This window comes from Pristiophorus japonicus, chromosome 18 (genome assembly GCF_044704955.1).
Source record: "Pristiophorus japonicus isolate sPriJap1 chromosome 18, sPriJap1.hap1, whole genome shotgun sequence".
Taxonomy (NCBI): Eukaryota; Metazoa; Chordata; class Chondrichthyes; family Pristiophoridae; genus Pristiophorus; species Pristiophorus japonicus.
Window position 1 is genome coordinate 90200769 of NC_091994.1, and position 20561 is coordinate 90221329.

The 20561-nt window shown below is 45.5% G+C and overlaps 2 protein-coding genes across 2 annotated transcripts in view; both read left to right on the top strand.

The window, feature by feature from the left end:
* Window positions 1–5390, top strand: part of ssu72 (SSU72 homolog, RNA polymerase II CTD phosphatase) — a 94773-nt gene extending 89383 nt beyond the window's left edge. Inside the window, exons 3-5 of the mRNA XM_070860324.1 lie at window positions 1467–1606; window positions 1698–1816; window positions 5085–5390. Coding sequence (XP_070716425.1) covers window positions 1467–1606; window positions 1698–1816; window positions 5085–5186 — 361 coding nt within the window. The 3' untranslated portion in view covers window positions 5187–5390. The remainder of the gene's footprint in view (window positions 1–1466; window positions 1607–1697; window positions 1817–5084) is intronic.
* A 590-nt stretch (window positions 5391–5980) lies between these two features.
* LOC139229285 (transmembrane protein 240) lies at window positions 5981–10016 on the top strand. Its single transcript, XM_070860959.1, has 4 exons — window positions 5981–6241; window positions 6410–6516; window positions 7487–7695; window positions 8313–10016. The coding sequence occupies exons 1-4, from the start codon at window positions 6185–6187 to the stop codon at window positions 8459–8461; spliced, it is 522 nt and encodes a 173-aa protein (XP_070717060.1). The 5' UTR covers window positions 5981–6184; the 3' UTR covers window positions 8462–10016.
* Window positions 10017–20561: the final 10545 nt, after the last annotated feature.

The following is a 20561-nucleotide window of genomic DNA, read 5'->3' on the forward strand; positions in this document are numbered from 1 at the left end:
TGAGAAATGTTTCAGAAGTTTAATTTTAGCCTTGTTTGGTTTCTTTGTGGAAACCCTACTCTTGGAAGAAGTGTTAGCCATCACGTCTCAACTCGTGATTAAACGGAGCAGATTCTGTTGAGATGCGACTAGTAGCTTTGACATAAGTAGCATTTGTACATTCTCAGCTGAATTTTCAGAAGTTGGAACTATCTTCATGCGTTACTATCTGTTAGTGAGCTGATCCCCAGTGTGTCCCATCTTAACGCTTGACACCCCTAACTATGGGGGGGGGGGGGTGACGGTGGGAGCAGCGAAATTACTATTTAAAACAGTGACTATCAAATTATGTAGTTTCATCCAGTACAAAGCAGTTGAATATTCTCCTGCACCTGAAATATTTGTATTTGCCTTGCTTTTACAAAGGATTAAAGTTCTGTTTTTTGGATAGAAAGCTGAGTTAGTTAGATGACAGGTGTCTATGTCATGGGTAATAGAGAATATTCCCTCTGCTGGCAAATCTTTGTTGAAGGACTTGAGGAGAACTGAAATCTCATGATACAAATTTCAATGCTTTATTCACAAACTGAAACCGCTTCCTCACGTTCTGAACTGTGTGCAGCTGTGGAGGAAGAGATCTAGTCCGTAATTTTATGACTGTGACTGACCTTTAGCTTGAAACCAGGAAGCTCATTATACTATGTAGTTGCTGATGTATTGTGACTGAGTACTGGGGATAATTTATCTCACTAGGGACCATTTATACTAAAACCCTGTCCACAGCAGTAATCAAACCAGCAGGCAGCCCATGTTGTAAGCATCTGATCGCAGTGTTCCAGGCTGGGTTTTGCTGCCCGTGATATGACAGATTGGAGTCTTGTGGCCCTAGCACTGAGCAGAAGTTTTGTTTGTACAAAATGTCGCTTTTTATTTAAATGGGATTGAATTTTCCGTTAATGTAAAACCTTGGGGCTGGAAAGCAGTTTGTCTCTTGAGAGTTGTAAACAAAATATCCAAAACCTCTTCACTGCCTAAATTTTAAACCACACAGTGGCAGATGATTGCAATGCAAGAAAATGCAATTCATCGCTTTCAGAGCTTATGGGCCAAAACACTCCATTACTGTCGGTACCAATAAGTCACCAGGCTGTGTCTGCCATGCATTGTGCAGGTTTCATAACTCATCCTCAAGAGACTCTTGAATAAAATCATGCCCATTTATTACTTTTGTGGGATGTTTCTGCATTAAATCATATAAGGAGCAACAACGGATTGGAAGCCTGTATCAGGAGAACATCTGGTATGGATTTTTGCCCCTTTATTCAACCTGGATTTGTGGTTTGAAGATGTGAGGTGGCTTTGACTGCAGTCTACAGAACTGGGTCTAGTACATGAGCTTTGGTTGTGACAAATACAAATCTTGCCTGTTGCTGTGGAAGTTTATAGTTTATTCCATGTATATCTTAAGTTCCTTGACCTCAGTGCAGATATACACAGAATGGGATTCTCCATATGTTGGACAGAAACAAGCGGATAAAATCTCGACCGGAGCGTTTCCAGATCTGCAAAGACCAGTTTGATATGATAGTAACCTGTGAGGAGCGTGTGTACGATCAAGTGCTTGAAGGTAAAATGGCCATCCCTTGTGTTCGCCAACCCTTTGACCTAGCTGCTTGTGAAACGTCGTTTGTTGATGCCCCCATCTTATGATTTCCCAGATCTGAACTCGAGAGAACAGGAGACATTCCAGTCAGTGCATGTCATAAACGTGGACATTCAGGATAATCACGAAGAAGCCACAATCGGAGCTTTCCTCATTTGTGAACTGTGCCAATGTGTAAGTTTTTGCACCTTTTGTGTATTGGGAGGACTGGGAAAGAATGCGAAAGAGTGCTCAGGACAGAATAACGTCCCACAGTGTATCCAAATGGGATTGGGTATTAGTTACCCAGCCAAATGATTGCAGGTGAATGTTTTCTGAACACCGTACCACAATTGGTTCACATTGCAATACTGGTTAAGAATTTTACATAGTTGCTGTCACCTGATGGAGTAGTGAATGTGGAACATGCTTTGGTGCAACTCATTTCCTTCTGGTAGGTCCAACAATTCGACATGCATGCTACAGGAGATAACTGTGGCTTGACTGGGGAACAATCAATAGAAATTGGGCTATTTTTGATTAGCATCAACACTGGCCAGTCTTTCAATTCCTGATCTGATAGAGTGCCCAACACTTGGATTTTCTGCATAATGCTCCATCTTTGTCACAACTGTCTGCCACTTTTACTGCAGGTGTATCCCTGATTAAAAGTATGTAAGTTTGATTCCTGCAAGCTTACCTTGGGGAAGCAGTTAATGCATCGGCTGCACTGTTGGTGCCAGGGCTGTATTGTTGGTGTCAGGATGTTGAAGTGTCTTTATACATAATTTTTTTTAAAAATCAGTAGGTGCCTCTTGGAATTTTGGCTCTCCTTTCACTTTCATTACCTGACTGACCCCAACTTTTGCTGTTCCATATTTCCTGTGTATCAATAACCTGAATGGTATGGCGAGATTCTATACAGCAACATTTAACAAGATTATAAATGGTTTAGTTTATAATAGTGTGGGAATGTTAATCCTAAAGCCCCCAAAATCTTGGAAGAAATGAAAGTGCTCGAGTTCTTGTGGAACTATAGGATGCAACATAACCAGGTGCAAGCTTCAATGGGGAATGAATATTCTTTCTACTCAATCACCATTTGATGTCCATGCATCATACCATAACTCTCGAGTATAACCCATTCAGAGGACAAAGTGCTGAGATTCTACTTCACTGCTAAGCATTCACCTCTGTTCCCAGTTTGATTTTGTTCCATGCTCACCGAGTAACAACACGCAAGATGTGGATCTTTGAAGCTGAGGTTTCAGACAAACTCCTGCACTACCAGTAGTCTAACCATCGGACACCACATGAACGGAAGGAACACTGTTCTCGGCTCCAGGATCTCTTGGAATTCAGTTCACACTGGAGGTTATGGAGTGAAATGTGTTTGGCCAAATTATTGTAGATTTATTGATTGCAGGTCTGCTGCAAGGAGAAATTCCCACCCCTCAGCATTTCCCCATCCTGGTCTTGCCTACCAGCTCTGCACAAGTGCCACTGAGCCCATTGCTGAGAGAACATAAGAAATAGGAGTAGGCCATTTGGCCCCTTGAGCCTGCTCCGCCATTCAATAAGATCATGGCTGTCTGATCGTGGACTCAGCTCCACTTCCCTACCCGCTCCCCCTAACCCTTCTTGCTCAAAAATCTGTCTATCTCTGCCTTAAATATATTCAATGACCCAGCCTCCACAGCTCTCTGGGGCAGAGAATTCCATAGATTTACAATCCTCGGAGAAGAAATTCCTCCTCATCAGTTTTAAATGGGTGGCCCCTTATTCTGAGACTATGCCCCCTAGTTTTAGTTTCCCCTATGAGTGGAAATATCCTCTCTGCATTCACCTTGTCGAGCCCCCTCATTATCTTATGTTTCAATAAGATCACACCTCATTCTTCTGAACTCCAGTGTGTATAGGCCCAACCTACTCAACCTATCCTCATAAGTCAACCCCCTCATCTCCAGAATCAACCGAATGAACCTTCTCTGAACAGCCTCCAAAGCAAGTATATCCTTCCTTAAATAGAGACCAAAACTGTACGCAGTACTCCAGCTGTGGCCTCACCAATACCCTGTACAGAGATGGGACATCAGCCCATAGCAGAGAGATTGATTCTTTTCTACCCTGTGGAGAAATGCTTGGCCTTTGTTTAGCCCCTTCCCACAGTAGCATTGTGAGCTCAGCAGTCAGGGCATTGACCCTGAAACCCTTGCTGGGGCTCAACCTAGCTAACCTCTGCCACTGAACCACAGCAGCTCAGTGCTTCAACAATGAGGTGGCCTCCAGTTAAAACATGGTGCCTGATTTAATGTATGAACAATGCATTCTGCAGGCTAATGCATATCTCTCAATTCATTTTTGTCCTACCAGTATATAATCAGTATGGCACTGACTGGATGGGTGGTTGGGGCTCTTTACCATAATAGTGTGCAGCCTGAGTAATCATCTATAAAATCTGATTTTCTTTTCTGGTCTACGACCTTAGTAAGGTTCTGCTTTCCTGTCTGTATAAAATCTAAGTCACTGCTCTTTTTGAAATTTGCAGTAATTGCCCTGCATTGTTTTTTTACACACACACGTTACTGTTGTTTTCCTGTCAGTGCCCTCTGTTTTAGACAGAGATAGACAGATTTTAGAGTGAGAAAGGTTATGGGGAGCGGGGAGGGAGAGAGAGAGACCACCAACCATTCCAGCAGGCTCGAAGCAGTTTGATTGGTACCCAGGTCCATTGATAAAATGGAAGTGCACTTGTGTTGCTGCTGGAAGCTGGGCCAGGCCACGGGCAAGCGGCTGTGGGCAAACATACAACTTGCTGTCTGCTGAATTCCAACAAGAGAAAACTCCCTGAATCGGAGCTCTGTGGTATTGGATTTGGGGCAGGGATCGGGCACTACCTTGGATAGAGCTGGCATTAAATGGTAGTTTAATGTCTGTCTTTTCTCCCCACCCCAATAACTAACCCAGGGCTAGTCCAGCTCTTTTGTACAGTCTTTGTTTCATTTGAGTTCCCTTTTGAGATGAGACATATCTGCACTGAGGGTTGTGAATCTTTGGCATTCTCTACCCCAGAGGGCGAATGCTCAGTCGGTGAGTATGCACAAGATGGAGATCAGTAGATTTTTGGACACTAATGGAATCCAGGGATGTGGGGATAGTGTGGGAAAGTGGGGTTGGTGTAGAATGATGGAGCAGGCTCGAATGGCTGAATAGTCTACTCCTGCTATTATGTTATGTGTTACATTCTGTATTTATTTTCAGTTTGGTAAAATTCAGGGCAGCCAAGGAATGAACCCTCATTGTCCCAGTAGCATTTTCCAAACGCATCCAACTCCCCTGCTTCTCTTTTCCTCCCTTCTCTTTTCTTCTCCTCCTCCTCCTCTCCCTCGCTTCTCCTCCCCTCTCCTTCAGTCCTCCACGCTCACGGTGCTAAATGTTGACCTTTGCCATGTTTGCTGTTTAGATTCAGCGCACCGAGGACATGGAGAATGAGATTGACGAGTTGATCCAGGAGCTGGAGGAGAAGAGCGGCCGGACCTTCCTTCACACCGTCTGCTTCTACTGAGGGAAGGGAGTGGGGAGGCGCGGCGCGGTTGGTTCTGCAGTGCTGATCTGTATATAATTTATAGTCTATTTTAAGTTTGAATCGCTGCTCGGCGCTGGTACTGTAATGTGTCCGGATGAATCTCTTGTAGAACGAGTCTCCATCTGACGATGGCGCAAAGTGTATCCAACAAGAAAAGCTTCATTAAAAAAACCCTTGGCCGGAGCCCAGCTCTCCGTCTCTTTATTTCTCCAATCTCGTTTCTCATTTTGTTAAAACTCATGGTTAGGAGAGGAGGAGGGAGGGGGGGGGGGGGTGCAGTTGCTATAAGGAAGCTAATTTGTGGGATTAAAATTAAATGCGAGCTGGGATTGGGCGGCAGACGTGGTGCTGAATACAAATCGCCAGCAACACACACACACACCACACACAGCGGGCTGGGGAGCTGCAATGTCAGCAGGAGGAGGGCGGGCTGAGGCGGAGAGGGGGCTCGGCCCTGGGTAGTCGGCGGCTCTCGGGCAGGACAGCTACAGGTGGGGAGGGGGAGAGAGAGAGAGAGAGAGACACCCAACCCTTTGGGTCTGTGCTGCCCGGCCTCCCTCAAAGCCCCCTATAGGGGCTCTCAGGTATCACCACCCCCTCCCTACCCCTCACCCCTCCCCAGCTCAAGCCCTGCCTCTGAATTATTTATCGAGTGCGGGGCGGATCAATTTGTAACTGCGGCAGGGAAAAAAAAAAGCCAGGCTCGGCAGCAATGTGGCGCCTGTAAAATAGAGTGGGGGGCGGGGGGGGGAAGAGGGAGGAGGAGAGAGAGAGAGGTGGCGCTCGCTAGAGGCAGGGAGGCGGGAGGGAGAAGCGGCCAAGGGTCCGGCCAGCACTGGGACTGGGGCCACACTCTGTCCCCCCCCTCCCCTCACCCCACCCCCCCGGGGGGCAGAGGGAAGGGGAAGCGGGCTGAGTGAGTGAGCGGTGCCCGGGACACGCTGCAGCCGGACAGCAGCGAGCACAGCCCGTGCTGGATGCTCCTCACCGCCAACACCATGATCTTCATGTTGGTGGGGACGTCGCTGGTGATGGTAAGGAAGGCCGCATGCTGTGTGTTGCGGTCATTTGCATGAGTGCTGGCGGCGGCGGTCGCCCCGGGGAAGCTGCCGAGCTTTTCCTCCCGTCTTCTCGCCACCGTTGTTGTTGTTGTTGTGCCCCCGCCTCACCCGCTCTGCCTTTTGCTTGTCGCCTCTTTACAGGCGATAGCTTGCATCGTGGATATGAACGCTCTGCTCGACCGCTTCCACAACTACATCCTCCCGCACCTCCGAGGCGAAGACCGGGTCTGTCACTGCAACTGTGGAAGGTAAATCTTCCCCTCCCCCGGTCCTCAAATCTCTCCCCCCCCCACTCCGCATCTCCCCGGCCCTCTCACCCACTGCAGCCGCCCTTCCCTCGGCCCCCTACACCACAATCCCACTTTTCAGCACCGCGGAATCGGCTCATTTTGTGACAGCAGGACCCGACCGAGCTCCACCCTCTTCCTCAATCCACTCTCACCATCCCCCACTCCCTCATTCAGTCCCTCCCCAACCGCAACCCACTCTCACCCCCCCCCCCATTCAGCCCCTCCCCAACCGCAACCAACTCTCTCCCCCTCTCCCTACCCCCTCATTCAGCCCCTCCCCAACCCACTCTTTCCCCCCCCACCCCTCATTCAGCCCCTCCCCAACCGCAACCCACTCTCTTCCCCCCTCTCCTCCCTACCCCCTCATTCAGCCCCTCCCCAACCGCAACCCACTCACCCCCCCCCCCATTCAGCCCCTCCCCAACTGCAACCAACTCTCTCCCCCTCTCCCTACCCCCTCATTCAGCCCCTCCCCAACCGCAACCCACTCACCCCCCCCATTCAGCCCCTCCCCAACTGCAACCAACTCTCTCCCCCTCTCCCTACCCCCTCATTCAGCCCCTCCCCAACCCACTCTTTTCCCCCCCCCACCCCTCATTCAGCCCCTCCCCAACCGCAACCCACTCTCTTCCCCCCTCTCCTCCCTACCCCCTCATTCAGCCCCTCCCCAACCCACTCTTTCCCCCCCCACTCCTCATTGAGCCCCTCCCCAGCCCACTCTCTCCCGACCCTTTCCTGTCACCCCTCTCCCTCTGTGCTTTCGCCCCTCTCCCTCTGTGCTCTCGCCCCTCCCCATCTCCGCTTCGCCCTTCCCCTTCTCCGCTTCAGCCTCCCTCTATTCCGCCACAGCACCCCCCCCCCCCCCCCCCCCCCCCGGCTACATTCTGCCCTTTCCCTCTCGGCTCTAACTCTCTCCCCCACTTTTCAGGCACCACATTCACTATGTGATTCCCTACGATGCCGATCAGTCAGTGGTTGATTCCTCGGAAAATTACTTTGTGACAGACAATGTGACGAAACAGGAGATCGATCTGATGTTGGGCCTGCTGCTGGGCTTCTGTATAAGCTGGTTTCTGGTGTGGATGGATGGCGTCCTTCACTGTGTCGTCAGGGCCTGGAGGACAAGCAGGCGTTACGGTGAGTGGATCCCCGAGTAAAGCTCCCAGCGCCCGAGGGAGGGGTCATGGGGGACAGGACGAGGCTTTCGCATGTGGGTTGGTCTATGCCCAAAGCTCTGCCCCTCCCGTTCAATCCCTTTAATGTACATTAACCCATCCCCCGCAGGTTAGGCTAGCCGGGGGTCAGGGGCAGTTTAATCCAAAAATCTGCTTTGAACAGATTCTGGGGTTAGTTTCAGGTAAATTCTAATATTTTAAAATGTGTGATTGATTTATCCAGATCCTGTCTGATATATGCGCATCCTGCGCTGGGTTCCATCCAATCTGAAGGTGGGAGTGACTCTGGGTGCAGTGAATCCAGATTGGGGGAGTGATTCAGGCACTGGGTACAGTGAATCCGGATTGAGGGAGTGATTCAGGCACTGGGTACAGTGAATCCAGATTGAGGGAGTGATTCAGGCACTGGGTACAGTGAATCCGGATTGGGGGAGTGATTCAGGCACTGGGTATGGTGTGGGCTTTAGTGCTGCAGTGTGTATACACCTATAGATATGTGTGTGTGTATATATATATATATATATATATCTATATCTATATATACTCCTGAACTACTGTTTCATCCCCTTTTCCTTTCAGACAATTCCTGGTCCTGGATCCCGAGGTTGTGTAATCTGAAGGATTTCAGGAGGCGCTCCCACCGGCAATACGAGGAGTCTGCTGGGAACATGGTGCACATCAAACAGAAACTGTATCACAACGGGCACCCGAGCCCCCGACACCTGTAACCTCCAACCAGCGCTGGCTGGGACTTGAAACAGGGAGCCTGTGGAGACTCCGAACCGTTTTCAAACTGGATCCAAAACAAACAGTGCTCCTCACGCCGTGATGGCGGCTGTCCTGAGGCAGCCCGTGTGACCTGTACATTCTGTAAATACCCCGGGTTACTGCCCAAAACGGCTGCTTCTCTGTAATCTTTTCTTATTTTGAGTACTTATACCAAGAGATGCTCGGAGATGACTCACTGGTAATCTGGTTTTAACTTTTTTGCAAATCTTTTCCCATCACATTAATATTGGTTGTCAGACCCTCCTCCCTGCCTGTAAACACTGACTTCCCACCCTCCACCCACCAGCACACCAGATTCGGTGCAAATTTGATCAACTAAACGGGACGCCTGTCTCTTTCAAAGGCTACTTTTAAGATCCACAATGCTGTCAGTCTGAATCATTGCACCGGCCCAGGCAAGTGTTGTCCCCGGGGTCACTGTAGAGCGAGAGAGCTCGTGTCCGGAGCCAGAGTTAGACCTTTGTTCCACTCTTATCGGTTTAGACTTTTTTTTAAAAAAAAAGCCCGAATGCGTTTGTTGTGAGACAGACACGTGGAATCACTTTATTTGAAAATGGGAAGGTTTCAATCCGAAATCGCTCTGGTTTCTAGTAATAGGACCGGGTGTACATCACCAGGCAAGGGATCCAGGCCAGAATCAGGTCACAAACCCCATGCATTGAAGCGATTTAGAACTGTACAATTCTGCTGGATGTTACCTAAGGACAAGTGTAAAGATTTAATAGTCTACAGTATTCTGTACAACCCATCCTCATTAAAAATATAAATTCCCATGGCTCCTCCTTTTATTGAAGTTTAATATTGCAACAGAAGGAACTGGAAGTTTTATAAATTTGTAATTTTTTTGTGTAGTCAAATGTGAGGGCTGTTAAATTGCCTTTTCCCAACATTCCTCTCCACCCCCCCCCCCCCCCCCCTTTGTCCTGTGAAGGAATTGTCTCTACACAAACCTCCTTGAATTGCAAGGTTGGGACAAGCCAGTCCTGCTCCAGTCACTCGTGTGTCAGTGTTTAAGAGGAGATTTAATTACCTGGGGTCGGAATATGTACCTGGTATAAAGAGTTGGGTTCTGAGGGCAGTAGGTGGAATTGGTTAGTAATACAAGAACATATTGGGCTAGAAAAGACCCTAAAAAGTCCATCTGAACTGTCACATAACTAATAGCCTTGAATTACCCTCTTCCTCATCGGAAAGTACAGCAAATGTCCATAAATCTCCAGAAAGCCAGTTGCATATGTCCTCCAGTGCTGGTATCTCTCGGGTACCTGGACGATTCTAATTGGCGTGAGAGATCAGGCAAAGAAGGGTATGAGCTGTTACAATGCCTGTAAATCGTTAACTCCTTTCTCACTAGTGTTGATTTGTTATCTTGTGGAAATGTGTGTGAAATGTGTAAGGATGAGCTGGGCTGGAGGCACAAAATGCATAAAAACATGGAACAGGTGAATGTGAAATGTGTCGGAGAAAAAAAATTAAAAGTAATTTTGATGTTGATTTGTGTAAAGATTAGATTTTTTTTTTCCCGTGCTGCCGGCACTGCAATCAATCCCCTGGGATGGATGACCAATACCCCAGGAAATTTGTGAAGCACTGAAAGAGTTGATGTATAGGATAGAAAAGGCCAATGTAACTAGAACCATACCTGGTAACTGGAGCCCTATTAGAACCATACCTGGTAACTACAGCTCCATTAGCAGAGCCAGAGTTATACCTGGTAACTAGAGCCCTATTAGCTTAACCTCAATAACCGGAAAACTAATAACCACAATAGAACAGTAACTATATGACAATACCCTAATAAATGGCAGCCAATGTGGATTTAGCTGGGGCAGGTCTTCCTTGATCAATCTCTTGATTTTTTGGTGGGAGTGATATTGTAAATTGGGAGACTTCTAAAATTACAACATGGAAACTCGCTGTTCGGCCCAACCAGTTTTTGTTGGTGTTTGTCCTCCATGTGGGCAGTAGTTCTAATCCCACCTTTTTATAATCCCCTTTTCTTAAACCACCGATCTAATCTGTTTTTCAATGTTGACATGGTCTCTGCTTCAATCACTACCTCTGGCAGTATCCTTCACCGCCTTATACCTTCTGTTTATAAAAGTTTTTAATGCTTTCTGCTAAATCTCTTACATTTAAAATTATATCTGTCTCATTCAGTCACTGAGAACAGACTGTTTCTATTCTGCCTTTACAATCTAAGTAGGTATCAAGATATGGACTGGGATTAATAACTGCATAGTCGTAAGGGAGCTAGGTTGCAGTAGGGCAGGTATTGAAGGATGTACCCCAGGTTATGTGCTGGGATCCCTCCTGTTCCTGGTACACATGTCTGCCCTGAGATTGCTGTCTCAATGCAAGATCATTACATTTGCAGGACTGTGGTCTCAGGAGGCAGTCAAAACTTTCTGTAGACTGTACGATTGGGTTTCGACGCGAGTGATCAGTGGCGAGTGAAGTTCAATATACTCTAATGCAAGGCAGCAGATATTGGAAGTAAACACAAGAGCGCAATGGAACCTGCAAAGTGAGAAGTGAACCAGACCCAGGGGTGTGAGTTGATTGGTGGTTCATCATGAGACAGCACTAAATAAGCTAAATACTGGATAATATCAAAATAGTGAGTTCAAATCCCCAGAGCGCCATGCAGAAACTGGACAGGCTGCACCTGGAGCACTGGGTATAATCTGGTTGCTGTGTCTCAAGGGGGCCATCAGGGCAGAGGAGAACAGATGTCAGAGGGATGTGTGGTGAAGAATAACTTGATAAATTCGAGCCCTTTGGCCTCAAACACAGACATCGCAGAGAGCACCTTCTAGAAGTATATTGGCTACGTAATGGAATAGAGAAACTAAACCTGATGCTAGTAAGACACACCAGGGTGGCAGAACAAGAAGGCACACAGGGTCAGGGATCAGGAAGGTGATTTGAGAGTACAACATGACTCATTTAGAAAGCATCTCAATGCTGTACTGGTGACATGGTAGGGCTGTTATTTGGGATCAAGCAAACTGATGGGCCGCCTTCATGTCTTGCAATTATAAAATTCAAGGGTTCCAATGATGGGTCCCTCTTGAAATGTTAATGTGTTTTCTAGTTCAGATGCTAACCAACTTACTATATATTCCCAGCCCTCAATTTTCTGCTCATGTCTATAAATATTCAAAGTTGTCTCTTTTCCGTTAAGCTAATAATTAAGACAGCTTGCACTGTGTTTGGGTGGTCCAGCAATCTAGTCGGTACAGACAATTTGCTTTGAGTATTACGGGTTTGTCAGCCTGCCTGTAAGTTGTATCTCTGGACTAAGGTAGTGTTAAGGACTCAGTCAGTGAATTTGTTCTGAAGTTGGAGCTCGTTCACTGCACATGGATGAGATTGTATGGCGATGAAGTCAAACATCAGGCCCTCACAGATTAAACATTTACTGTTGGCTGCATAAAATAATTGAGTTATAATTAAAGAAAAGGAAGATTGTTATGTCTGTCTATACAGCGACCCGTGTGATATGTAATGTGCCTCCTTTCTGTTGTAATATATCACTGTTGTGTATATAATCTAAACGCCCCCCCTTTGTGTATATCACCCCGCCCATTTGTGTTGTAATGTGACTATCCTTACGTATAATGTGACCCATGCCCCCTAAATTTATATAAGGTGCAGCCACTTGTGTACAGTGTAACTCCGCCATGTGTCTAATGTGACTCCATCTTTTGAGTATAATATGACTCTGCCTTTTGTGCATACGTTTCACTCCTGATTATTCACTCATTTTGCTCTATCTTGAATTAAACAATGTAAATAACAGGGATTTAGTGCTCAAAATGTGAATGATCAGATAATTTGAATTTAACAGTCGATTGTAATCTCTTGTGTAATTATATCCCCTTCACCCCACCATCGGTGGCCGTGTTTTTAGCTGTCTCAGCCCCACGCTCTGGAATTCCCTCTCTAAACCCCTCCACCTTTTAAAACCCACCTTAGCACTCACCTCTTTGATCAAGCTTTTAGCTACCCCTCCTAACATCTCCTTCTTTGCTCAGCATCCATCTTTGTCTGTGAAGCGCCCTGGGATGTATTCTGACCTTGGAAAGTGCTGTATTGTGTATAGTGTGACCCCTCCACTGTGCATATGATTCCTCCCCATTTCTGTATAATGTGAACCCGTTTATGTATAGCATAATGGCAGTGTAATAACACTTGGCTTTCGTGTACAATATGATCCTCTCCCTTTATATAAAACGTGACCAACGTTCCCTTTAAGCTGCGCGGCCATGCACTGATGGGAAATGTCCCGCGCAGACCGCTCTCCGACTTCTCCAGTGTAAATCCCGTGCATGCACGGCAAATTAAAGGGACTGTGCACAAAGACACAGGCCGCGCGGAACAAAGCGCGACTTCCTGTGAACATTGAACGTGACCCCTTCCTCTTTGTGTGCACTGTGACCCCTACTCCCTCTACACTGTGACCCCCTACTCGCCAGTGTGCACTGTGACCCCCCCTACTCACCAGTGTGCACTGTGACCCCCTACTCGCCAGTGTGCACTGTGACCCCCTACTCGCCAGTGTGCACTGTGACCCCCTACTCGCCAGTGTGCACTGTGACCCCCCCTACTCGCCAGTGTGCACTGTGACCCCCTACTCACCAGTGTGCACTGTGACCCCCCACTCGCCAGTGTGCACTGTGACCCCCCCTACTCACCAGTGTGCACTGTGACCCCCTACTCGCCAGTGTGCACTGTGACCCCCCCTACTCGCCAGTGTGCACTGTGACCCCCTACTCACCAGTGTGCACTGTGACCCCCCACTCGCCAGTGTGCACTGTGACCCCCCCTACTCACCAGTGTGCACTGTGACCCCCCTACTCGCCAGTGTGCATTGTGACTCTCTACTCGCCAGTGTGCACTGTGCCCCCTACTCGCCAGTGTGCACTGTGACCCCCCCTACTCGCCAGTGTGCACTGTGACCCCCACTCTTTCATTTATGACCTCTAGTTTTAGACTCCTCCACAAGTGGAAACATTCTTGTGAAACTTTTTTGTTTTCAAATCCCTCCATGGCCTCGCTTATTCCTGTCTCTGAACCTCCTCAAGCCCTACAACCGTCCAAGATCTCTGCGCTCTTCCAATTCTGGCCTCTTGCGCATCCCCAATTTTAATCACTCCATCATTGGTGGCCATGCCTTCAGCTGCCTAGGCCCGAAGCTCTGGAATTCCCTTGCCCCATGCTAAACCTCTCTGCCTGCCTCTCCTCCTTTAAGATGCTCCTTAAAACCTACCTCTGACCAAGTTCTTAGTCACTTTTCCTCATAACTCCTTATGTGGTTTGGTGTCAAATTTTGTTTGATAACATGCCTGTGAAGCACCTAGGGATGTTTTAAAATGTTAAAGGCGCTATATAAATGCAAGTTTTTGTTGTTGTAATCTAACCAAGGTTCGATACATGTTTAACATAACTTCTCTGCTTTTCAATTCTATCCCTCTAGAAATTAACCCCAATGCTTGGTTTGCTTTTTTAATGGCCTTTTGCTTTTTAATGGCCTTATTAACCTGCATCGCTACTTTTAGTGATCTGTGTATCTGTGCCCCTAGATCTCTCTGCTCCTCTACCCCATTTATTCCAAGCAGTATGCAGCCTCCTTATTCTTCCTATCAAAATGCACCATCTCGCACCTTTCTATATTGAAATTAATTTGCCAATTACACGCCCATTCTGAAAGTTTATTAATGTCCTCTTGTATTTTGTCGCATTCTTCCTCAGTAACTATTCCCCCAATTTAGTGTCATCTGAAAATTTTGAATTGTATTTCCGAGTCCAGAGTCCAAATTGTTTATGTAAATGATTAAAAACAGTGGCCCCAGCACTGATCCCTGTCGAACACCACTTCCCACCTTTTGCCAGTCAGAGTAGCTGTCCTTAACCAATGTTCGCTCTAATTTTTTTTTGTGTGTGTGGTCCCTTTAATTGGCTGCATGGCCCATTCTGTTTTCACGCATGCGCGGTTTCGTCAAAAATAAAAGCCAGTGAGTGGCCTGCGCAGGACCTCCAGACCGCTGTGCGTCTGTGCTGCTTAGCAGGAATGTTCCCCTACTCTCTGTTTTCTGTTTTGTAGCCAGTTTGCTATCCATTCTGCTGCCTGTTCCTTGACTCCACATGCTCTGATCTTAGTCATGAATCTACCTTATCAAAGGCCTTTTGAAAATCCAAATATATTACATCTACTACATTACCCATGTCTACGTTGTTGTTCCCTCTGCAAAGAATTCAGTAAGGTTGGTCAAGCAGATCAAAATCAATTGGTCGAAAGAGCTCTCCTCCTTTCTGAGCAATATGACGCCCTCCCCTTGTGTATTATGTGACGCCCTTTTCACTTTCAGAATTATGTGACCCCCATACTTGTGTACAATGTGGTCCCTCCCTTTCTGTATAAAACATGAACCTTCTGTCTTGTATGCAATTTGACCCCATTTGTATATATAATTTCTCCATTTTATATATAAGGTGACCATCACATTGCGGGTAATGCGATTCCTCTTGTTTATGACACCCTTAATGTATATCATGACCATGTCCCAGGTTCACTGCATTGTGGGAGTTCACTGGTCTGTATATCATGTGTCAGGAGTAGAGTTCTGTCCTTCTTTATATCAGCTAAAGATTCTGAAAAGGACTGCACGGCTGAACATTTTCTTATTTTGGTTTGAGAGAAAATCTGAACTACGATTGGCAATTTGTGTGTCATCTAGTGTGAATATCTCAGTAGAAATAGTAATTGTTAATCTTGTGGCTGCTACTCCTGTTCACAGCATGTTAATGTTTTAGATCATAAGGGGCAGAAATCCCTGACAAAAATTGCAACTAGAGATGAACATGAGAGGGGGAGAGCCCAAATTGGAATGTGGAATTGTTGATTTGATGGGGTTTGCTGATCTGCATGGGTATGCCAGGAGAGGGACTTCCTGTTGTTTTATATCATAACATTTCTATTATATCTTTTCGTATGAATTTTTAGATACATCTATGGGCTGATCAATCTGTGGGGGTGTTTACCCATTCCTGGGGATGAACTGATCTGTATGGGACGTAAAGTATAAGGGTGAGGTTTAGGTGAAACGCAACTCCAGATCAGAACTGTACATGCTCCCTAGAGAACTGCCTCTCTAAACAGATTGGCAATGTTCTAATGAGCACTTTGTATTTTGTTTCCATAGAACAGGAATGCATGGCGGGTAAGCTTTGTGCCTGCTGCTGCGAGATACCTAAAGAAAAAGGGTAATCCAATGGAATTTTAACTCATGTTCATGGCAATGCTGAGGTTGTGAGTTTACTGATTTGTTCAAGATTCACTGACCCCAGTGGGGATTTATGGAGTTGTGGAGGGGCCACTGTTTGGGGGATTTTATTGATTTGTCAGGGTTCACTGAGCTGATCAGGTTTTTACCTCAGAGTTGCAGGCTGAGAATGTAATTGCTCTTTGATTTTCCACATTTTCAGATTTTTTCAATGCTGACGGATGCCAGATTTGGGTGGTGGGTGGGGGGCAGGGTGATGGTGAGAAAGCACCTTGCGATGTATTAAGGTTCAAATTCTTTCTTTGTGGGGTCAGGGCACTAGATCAATGATTATTAATAATGTTTTCACTTTATTGATGGAGAATGGCTGCAGATGATCTGGTCCCGTGGGCCTACTGACTGCAGTGAGGTCTCCCCATATGCACCCCCAATATGTACAGTATCCAACATTTAAAACACCGACTCCTGAGTCCTTCTTTCCTGGTGCTCTCTACCCCACTTTTTGTGTGTAAGTTGTGCTGTGATATGGTTTGATTTTGACTCCATCTTTATCAATTGTCTTCCTGTCCATCTTCTGACCACTCAACAGCCTTGCTTTGCTGTACTTGTTGACATTGTGAATTGCTCCTGTTGTTCATGCACCCCTTCTCTCCAGAACAGCTGCCACCAACCCCTTCCTGAAGAAACCTAGCCAGCAATGCAAATTGGTCAAATTTGCAAAAGAAACCAAACTAAGCAGGGCAATGGAATTGAAGGAGGCAGCCTCAGGAACTACAACATTAGTTGGGTAAAATATTTAAGTGAGTAGAACAATGGAAGATGAAACTTAATGAAGGAAAATGGATGTCACATGCATCATGAATGGGGTATTGAAATAGCCAAGGATGTAGTGGAAAGGGACCTAAATGTCTTAGTAGACTTGATATTCAACATGTCCAACCAATTAAGAGCAGCAAACAAGAAAGCCAATAGAATATTGAACTATATAACCAAAAAGCACAGCGCAAGATTCTGAAAAGGACTTCAAGACTTTGAACATTTTATTTTTGTTTGAGAGAATCTGAACTATGATTGGTAATTTGTGTGACATCGAGTGTGAATATCTCAGTAAAAATAGTAATTATTTATCTTGTGGCTGCTACTCCTGTTCAGAGCATGTTAATGTTTTAGATCATAAGGGGCATAAGTCCCTGATGGAAACTGCAATGTCCAGTTCTGGTCACCGAGACACAAGGGGGCCCTTCAACCATTGGAGGGAATGAGGAGAAGGAACCACAGGCTCATCTCCCGAGTCCGGGCAATGGAGTTTTGAAGAAAGATTGAAAAAGCTTGGGATTTTCAACCCTGACAGAAGGCACATGAGAGGTGACCTTATAAAATAGTAAATGGTAAGGGAAAGGTAAATTTGGAAATGACTTTGAATTAAATTACAAGAGTAGCACAAGGGCCCACAAGGGACTTTAAGGCCTTTCTGGATAGATGAACTGAAACAGCCTTACTGATGGAGCATAAACACCGGCATAGACCAGTTGGGCCACATGTCTGTTTCTGTGCTGTAAATATTATGTAATGTATATGCAAATATCTTGTGATACCATCCAAAGGCAGCTCACTGAGTTTACCCCAGTCTTCAGAAAATATATTTCCAATGCATTCCATCAAACCAAATAAAACCCACAAGGACATACAAATTTAATCACTGGTTACATTGCCAAGTGCTTACTCACCATCACCCACGCACCCCCCCCCGCCACACCCCCCCTCCAAATCTGGCATCTGTCAGCAGTGAAAAAATCTGCAAATGTGGGAAATTGCAGATATAAAATACAATTTTTTTGAAAAGCAAAGATTATGGGTTTTATACATTGGGGCATGAGAGATGATCTCACTAGTTATTACTTTGTAGCTGAGGATCTTATCAAGATACAGCCTTTCAATCTGAGGAACCTGTAACTGCAGAGAAGAGTGTTTGAGGCACTGTACCTGGAGTTGTTAATCATTGACCTCTCATTGCAAAAAGATTTACTTTGTTTCATGAGGGAAAGGGGCAACGTGTGCCAAAGGAGGCTTTTGTTTTACAATTAATTTAGGCACCAAAATATATTTTCAACCAAGATGAAAGAGAATGTAACTAAATAGCAATCACAAGACTTGTACCAGTAACCAGCTCCTGTACACTGAGTGCTGTTGGGTAGCGGTGAGTCACTCTGCAGAAGGGTATAAATGAGCTCTATAAATGGGCCAACCCAATGAAGGTTCCCTAATGGCTAGCTATTCTAATACGTCACATTTTTGTTCACCTCTCCTGCTTCTCCTGAAGATACCAAGTGTCTGGTGGGGAAAAGTGCACTGTCTGGAGCTTCACTCAAGTGGCCATTCTTGAGGTGTGAGCCTAGATATCGAGTGTGAGCAGGTGGTCACTGTGCCTGATCCTGTCATCACCTGCCAAGCACAGTCGTGCAGCTTCCCGGCAGAATCACTGGATAGCGATGAGGAGCAGGTACCTTAACTCAAGGACACAGAGGAACCCTCGCTGAGACCATCTGGTCTGCGGTGGCTGAGATACGTGAAGTTTGAGTTATAAATAGAAATGCAAGTTATAATTATTACAGCACTTGGGAATAATCCCAACTGCAAGGTTTTACAACCTTGGCAGTTTTATTTTAATCCCAGTGGAGTAATTAAACTGCAATGGGCCCAAATCCATTTCGACCAGAGAATGCAGCAGAGAAAGCAATTATGCCTCGAGTGAGAGAACTGCAACTACTGCTCGTGTCCTTTAAACAGAGGATGTGAAAGACAAACTATTTTAACAAATGTTCTGCTTTCTTGTGGATTACTATGGCTGTTTGTTTAACATATTCAGCTAATTAATGACACTTCGCCATCAGGATTCATCACTTCTCATTCATTCTTTATTCACCGGTGTCACTCAAACACTTTATAAATATTGCTTTAAATGTTTAAACCGTGCTGTTTTCATAATTGTGTATTGAGAGCACGAGCTGCGGTCCTAAAGGGTCAGTGCTAAGGGAGCACTATCATTGGATTCTGCCAAGTGTTATCAAGTCAAATGCAGAATCACAGAACTTACAGCATATGAGGCCATTCAGCCCATCATGCTGTGCCAATTCTAGCTCTTTAACTGGGTCATCCCATTTCCCTTTCATTCCCTTTACAAATTCACTTTTAAATATTAGTCTCGGTCTGATAAAGTATTCCATATTCTAATAACCCCATCCAACATCCCTCTTCATTCTGCTAGTGATAAACCCTGGTTATCAATTTGCCAATCAGTGGAAACAATCTTTTTGTTAACCTGCTCAAAACCATTCAGAATTCTGAAAATCTCTATTTGACATCTCAATTACAGTAGAAAAACATATAATTATGAAGAGAGGTTCAAAAATTAACATAAGAAAATTATAAGAACGTAAGAAATAGGAGGAGAAGGCCATTCATCCCCTCAAGCCTGCTCTACCATTCAATAAGATCATGGCTGATCTTCTACCTCAACTCCATTTTCCTGCACTACCCCCATATCCATTGATTCCCTTAATAGCCAAAAATCTATCAAGCTTGGTCTTGAATATACTCAACGACTGAGCCTGCACAGCCCTGGGAGTATATAATTCCAAAGATTCACAACTCTGAGTGAAGAAAGTTCTCATCTCAGTCCTAAATGGCTGACCGCTTATTCTAAGATTGTGACCCCTGGTTCAATACTCCCCAACCAGAGGAAACATCATCTCTGCATCTACCCTGTCAAGTCCTGTAAGAATTTTGTATGTTTCAATGAGATCACCTCTCATTCTTCTAAACTCTAGAGAATATAGGCCTAGTCTATTCAATATCTCTTCATAGGACAATCCCCCCCATCCCAGGAATCAGTTTGGTGAACCTTTGTTGTACTCCCTTTATGGCAAGTATATCCTTCCTTAGGTAAGGAGATCAAAACTGATCTCATTTCTAGTGTAACTCTAGTGAATCTTTGGGTTACACTTTCCATGACTAATGTCCTTTCTATGATGGGGCCACCCTGAACTATATGCAACATTAAACCATGGCCTCTCCTCTGTTGTATCAGTATCACTTCCTTGGTTTTATGTTCAATGCCCCAGTGTATAAAACCCAGAATCTTATTTACTTTAAAAAAAATGGTATTTTATATCTGCAATCCCACTTTTAAAGATCTATGTATCAGCACCCATTAGATCTGTGCATTTGGAGTATATTTTCTTTCACTGTTCTTTCTCCCAATAGTTAGCACATTACCTTGCATCTGCCACTTATCTGCCCACTCTGAAACCTGTCGCTGACCTCCTGCGGTTCGTAATTAGATTTCTATGCTCTCTAACCTGGAGTAATTTACAAATGTTACTCCTGTGCTTATGTCCAAATCATTTATATGAATGGGGAAAAAGGAGATACCAGCACAGATTATTGGGATAGACCATTATCCACATTCCACTTAATCCAAATAACATCTATTTTACCCCATGTCCGCTAGCCATCTCTGACCATGCAGCTAAATTCTATTTATGCTAAAAATCTCTTTAAAAAAAAAAAATTGTTCTCACGATGTGGGCATTGCTGTCAAGACCACATTTTTGTTGTCCATCCCTAATTACCCTTGAACAACTGAATGGCCTAGCAAGCCATTCAGGAGGGCAGTTAAGAGTCACTTGTAGGCCAGACCAGGTAAGGACAGCAGATTTCCTTCCCTAAAGGACATTAGTGAACCAGATGG